Source organism: Eucalyptus grandis, chromosome 9, assembly GCF_016545825.1.
Source record: "Eucalyptus grandis isolate ANBG69807.140 chromosome 9, ASM1654582v1, whole genome shotgun sequence".
Lineage (NCBI taxonomy): Eukaryota > Viridiplantae > Streptophyta > Magnoliopsida > Myrtales > Myrtaceae > Eucalyptus > Eucalyptus grandis.
The window spans coordinates 21,409,920-21,415,919 of NC_052620.1; the positions used below are offsets into that span (position 1 = coordinate 21,409,920).

Below are 6,000 nucleotides of genomic sequence, written 5' to 3' on the forward strand. Positions count from 1 at the left end.
GAACCCGTCTTTAATGTAATGAAATTAGTGGATAGATTGATACCACAAGAGTACAATTAATGTTTTGTGTGAACCAAAAAAAGAAAGAAGTTAAATCAACCTACTGTAAATCCTTCCATGTGTCATTGGATGTTGGGTCGAATATCGAACTCTCTAAAGGAAAAAAATCCAAGCCCCGTCAAAACTTGGTAAGACGTGTGAGACTATTTAATTAGTCTAAGCCTCTCCCTCCCCTCGTACTTAGTCTTCTCTTTTTATTTAGTACTAATTGTAGAAATTTAATTGAGGAGGTAAATGGAGTTATGAAAAATTTGAATTCATCACTTTCAAATCTGCTGATATCATTTGAGATTTTATAAGATCACTGTCGATTTTTCTAAAAGCTTAAACTATTATTAAATAAAGGCATTGTTTATCATTTAATTACTCTAACAAGATGTTCAAGAATAACGGCACACCATAAAACTTAGGATCCAATCACTAATTAGGAGTCAACCATGCGCATCGCATGGCTAAAGTCTATATACATTATTAGTCTTTTTTTATTTTTTTTTTTTTTAGTTAGTTATATACATTATTAGTCATGCATACATGAAAATTACCTAAAATGAGACCCGGAGTAGAATCACCAAAAGTGATTCCCAACAAACATATGTTTGAATATGCTACTAATGTAATCTCTCATTCGAACTGGTCTCACTCAACTGTTAAGATAATTTAGTCAAAGAAGCGCCGCGAAAGCACTCATCGAGCAATCTCCCCGTCCTCAAATGCGTCGATGCTCTTCCATCAGAAGGAAGGAGGACGGTGCTTCGTGGCGATCCGTATCGAAACATCACCCAGTTTTCAAGGGGGGTTCAGAATCGTCGTGCGTGCACTAACTCGAACCCTCGAACCAAAAGAGACAGGCCGGTTCAATTGGGATCGAAATCCACCACGCTCCAGCAATTTTCAAATTTCGACATACGGATCTCGGATCTCGGATCTTCGTACGCCTTGTCACGTGGACCCAGAGGTGAAACCATCGCCATCGTCGTTTCCGAAAATAAGCCAAGACACGAATAAATTTAAAATATGGAAAAGACCAGTTAAGGAGACAAGCAAATGTGAAGGATTCTGCGAAAGCGCCCGCACCCCCACGAGAGCGTACTCTTCGATCCCCCAACCATCTGACCCTACGATCTCATGATCGTGCACGGGCCCCCCCCACTGGGAGCGCCAACTCTCCCTTCCCCCCCTGATTTCCCCGATTCGCCCTTCTCCTCTCGCGCTATTCACTTCATCCCCCTCTTCCTTCCCTCAATCCCTCAGAATTTCCAAGCGCTAATGTCTCGTACCGACTTTGAATTTTGGCCTGATATAAAATATGATCCATGAATTTTAATATATTTAATGTGATCTCTAAATTTTAACTCAACGTGTAGTGTGATTTCCGAGCTTTTAATTTGTTTAATATGATCTATGGACTTTTAGTATATGTTCAACTTAATTCCTCAATTATGTAAAGATGTTCAATACTATCCTTTATTTAATTCATGTTTAGGAACATCATTGAATATTTTCTCATAATTCAAGGACTAATTTAAATATGTACCTAAACTCCAGGGATTATATCAAACAAATAAAAAATTTAGGGATCACGTTATATATTATGTTAAAATTTAAGGATCATATTAAACAAATAAAAAATTTATGGATCAAATTGCATATTGGGACAAAATTTATTGATTATTTGTGTCATTCTCCCAATTTCAAATTTTCCCCCTTCTAAAAATTGGGTGTAGCAAATGTAAACGTAGGTTTCCAAAACGGGCAAATTCCCTTAAAAAATCCTCAACTTTAGGTCGATGCTCAATTTTGCCCCAACCTTTTTTGGTCTCATAAAAGATTCTCAACTTTCACTATAATTTCAAATTTGCTTGCAGTAAAAAAAAATCACCACTTATTTCTTCAATATTATCAACATTAGAAGGTTGCTATTATACCTTACAAGGTGAGGATGTTGATGAACTTCCAACTGATTCTGATGTTGATAATTTTGAGTAAATTAGGGAGGATTTTTGGATATGTGAATAGATTTGAGTTTAGAGTATGGGTTTAAATTTTTTATGAAGAAAAAAAAAGTATGAAAAGAATTGAGACCAGATTTAAAGTTTGGAGTTTCTTAGGGAATTGGGCCTCACCAAATGATACGAGTCACGACGTAGCTATACAATAGTTTCTATAATAACCAGAGAATCTTAAAATCAAGCAAGAGTAAATATCACCTGCCGACTATTAACTTTTTTTAAGTTTTGTGTGTCGCGACATTTTGTATGAGATTTAAGATGAAATACCTTATTATTATACGGGAGGATCGACCGAACGGGTTCTAAGGATGGGATCCAACTTATATATATTTTTGGGGAAGATCTTTCTACTCAAGGATTGCCGGGTCGAGTTCGGATAAGAATCGGGACCATCTTCCGCGATCCGAGTTGGGAAGATCTGCAAAGGCAAACGGGAATCCGTAAAACAAATCTCTTTTTCGAGCAGAACACAGAGAAGCAGCATCCCCTCGTTGTTCCGCCTCTCAAAAGCTAGGACACGGAGAAGGTTTCCGTGTCAGATTCTCTCTGCTGTCACAAAACCATCTTTCCCTGTTTTCTAGGGGGGCCGAAAACACGAGAAAAGAGAAAGTTGCGTCCTCAATTCGATTCGAATGTCTCCGTCTCGCTTTGGGTCTCTTCTCCCTTTCAAAAGAAGAGACTTTTCTGAGCAAAATGTGCTCGTGCGATTGTGCCTGCGCTTCTCAAAGTCACTCGGATCTTCCTTTTCCAACCAAGAAAACCCACGTCCGGAGGAAGACGCAAAAAGCAAACCTAATGTCCCCATTCAAAACATCTATTACTTATTTAAAATTAAGGACGTGCTACGACCTAAAGAAAAAAAAATCAAGGACGTGCACGGTTCAACCTTGGATCCGGACTGAATTGAACTGTTCTAAGTAGTTCCCAAGAGAAAATTGATTTGATTCCCATTCATGGGGAGAAACCAGACTGAAATTGATTTTTTATTTTTTATTCGGCACAAAAAGTAAAGATAATTTGTGAGAGTGATGTCTTCTTTTACTTTTACTAGTAACTTTCATGTGTTAGTGTTTGTTTTTCATTAAAGTAACTTCTTATATATTTGAGAATCTTTGAGATAAAAAACAAAATATTTCAAAAAAAAAAAAAAAAAACTAATAATAACACCACCAACTCCTCGGATCAACTAGTCTAGATCGAGGGTGGACAAGGTTAGTTCCCGATTTCATAAAATGAAAACCAATCATGTCTTGTCTTGTCTTTGATTTTGAGGTAAGAATCGACTTACTCTACAATTGATCACCCCTAATGAATTTGGCTAACTTGTTCAAACTGACTCAAAATATCACCCCAGTTACAACATGATTGGGTACACTTATAAACCATCATCACTATTGAAATTCACTCGGCCCCCCAAAATCAATTTGTGTAATCGCCGGTCGAACGTGCAAATCAATTTCGAAGCTAAGCTTCATCGTCCCTCATACGATCTTCGATCATATTCATTCGATTTAAATTCCAAAAGCCTACCCCAGAAGCAACTAGCTACCAGGAAGCAGCAGCAGCACCGATCCAAAACAGACCATCCCATCCAATTCCACCAGACAACCCTTTGCTTTTGGGGCTTCGAAAGCGACGCACACGTGCACAGGTGCTGCCGATTCTAGGAACCCGAGCCAGTGCTGCCTCCGATAACGATGAGCTGTAAAATTATTCACATAACAATATCGAACGATACATATACAAATATAAAAATAGAAACTACATACTAAGACTCTTTTATTTAAATTCTTTACTTGGTGTATGAACAATGGCATTACGTAATTTCCAACATCTTCCTCACATAGTACATCGTCGCGTTTCCCCATGTGTTTTGTATTCACTTTGTAATTATAAAAGTTTTTTTTCTCTCTAACCCAAAAGAGGGAAAACCCAAAGCCCGAGGCCTCAATTTTTGCAAAACCAAATTAAGAAAAGGGGGTTAATATTTAATAAAAAAGGGAGGAAAATAAGAAAAAAAGAAAAAAGAATCTCGAAGAAGGCCCGGTGCTACGACCGGGACACCGACTCGGCCAGTTTCCCGATCCTCTCCACGAGCTCCGGCGACAGCTTCTTGGCCGGCCTCTTGTCCTTCTCCGGTCGCCGGAAGTCGAACCCGAGGGCCTCCGACACCTCCTCGGAGCTCCACCCGGCCTTCCGGAGCGAGTCCGAGAACCGATCCGCCTTCAGCAGGAGCGCGTCCAGCACCGCCTGGTTGTCCAGCAGCACCATCTCGCCGCCCTCGAAGAAGCCCGACGCCGACACGCCCACGATCTCCGTCACGTCCGACTCGCTCCACCCGCCTCCCCTCAGCACCGACCCGATCCGGTCCACGTACTCCTCGACCCACTTGGGCATCCCGGATCTCGGCATGTCCGGGTACCTGTCCGGCGACGAGGAGGAGGACGACGACGAGTTCCTCCGCCGCCGGTCGACGGCCGCGTCGCTCCAGAACTCGACCCACCTCGGCGTCCTGCCCCCGGCGGCGTCGAGGCTCCGCCGCGAGAACTCTGACAGGGAGCCGGCCGATTTCGAGTTCTTCTCCCCCAGGGATCGCTGCTTCCGGAGCGTGTGCGGCTCGGAATCGGAGCTCCGCCGCTCGAAGAAATCGGAGAGATCCAGCCCGCACAGGAAGATCCGGCTCTCGTCGACGAAGAAGATCGGGTTACCGGCCAACGGCGGGTTGCAGGGAATGTAGCAGTGGTTGAAGATGGGGATCAAGAGCGGCGCTTTCTTCAGGGCGTTCCTCGCGACCCGGAGCGCCCTCTCCGGGTCGGACGGCCTCGGGCCCCACGACTTGGGCCAGAGCGCGTCGCGGGCTATCTGGAACGTGATGGCGGCAATGGGGAGGTCGATGGAGGCGCGGAGCTGATGCCGGGCGGGGCCGGCGGCGCGCCAGTCGGGGAACCCGGGGCCGACGGGGAGGCCGGCGGAGAGCACGGCGCGGAGGTCGGGCGGGAAGGTGAAGCCGAACTCGGCCTCGGTGAGGGCGAACTCGGCGTCGGAGAGGCCGGGCCGGACCTGGACGCCGGAGCCGCGGAGGTGGGCGATGACCTGGTCGGCCAGGTTGGAGAAGGAGAAGAGGCCGTTGCGGGTGGAGGCGGCCGGGGTGGAGGGGGCGGCGGCGGCCCGGGCCGAGAGGCGGCGGAGGCCGGCGATGTGGGCCGGGGTGAGGCCGGTCATCCTGCGGTCTACGTCGACCATGGCGGGTGGCGGAGGCCGCGTCGTTCGCCGAGGTTCGTGCTCCCTTTCGTCGCGAGGGTTTTCGGTCCGAGCGTATGGTGGGGCAGAGAGAAGGGAAGGAGATGATGATGATGATTGCGTGAATGAGAGTGTTCGGAAGTGTGAAAATGGAGGAATGGAAAGACGACCGAGTGCTTTTCTGCTAGAGAGAGAGAGAGAAGAAAGAGAGTAAAGGGACTCCAGAGGAGAGGAGTACTTATAGCAGGTGGAAGAGTGGGCCCCCACTTTCGGATTTTTAGTTTATTGTTCTTTTTAATTAAGAAAATATGTTTTTTTTTTACTTAAATGGGGTCGCGGACTTTGACCATAATGAAAGTTCCCTTGATTTTTTTCCTTGCTAATGCTACACATTACCGAAAAAAGAAAGAAAAGGATATGTGCGTTTTGAGATTATTAGCTCGAGTGCTTACCAACCCAACAATATGCATCCAAATTTCTTCTTTTTTTCAGGGCTAAACTATTTCTATTAAAATGTGTACGAGAGATATCGAGAGCAATATTTGTATTTCTGCGTGTTAATCAGAAGTGTGTAAGCTTCAAGATTAAGCAAAATAAAAATCAAATAGATCCTAATTAATGACATTACACTCCATTCCAAATTTATAATAGACCTAATATGAGAGTATATAAATTTTAAGCGATTTTAACT

General features: G+C 44.3%; 1 protein-coding gene across 1 annotated transcript; it reads right to left on the reverse strand.

The window, feature by feature from the left end:
* Positions 1 to 3,818: 3,818 nt before the first annotated feature.
* LOC104418570 lies at positions 3,819 to 5,512 on the reverse strand. Its single transcript, XM_010029951.3, has one exon. It carries the CDS (start codon positions 5,310 to 5,312, stop codon positions 4,119 to 4,121), a length of 1,194 nt encoding a protein of 397 aa, XP_010028253.2. The 5' UTR covers positions 5,313 to 5,512; the 3' UTR covers positions 3,819 to 4,118.
* Positions 5,513 to 6,000: the final 488 nt, after the last annotated feature.

Bases quoted from the DNA above. Each gene is read 5' to 3' on its own strand.
- LOC104418570 (XM_010029951.3), bottom strand. From the start codon at position 5,312: ATGGTCGACGTAGACCGCAGGATGACCGGCCTCACCCCGGCCCACATC.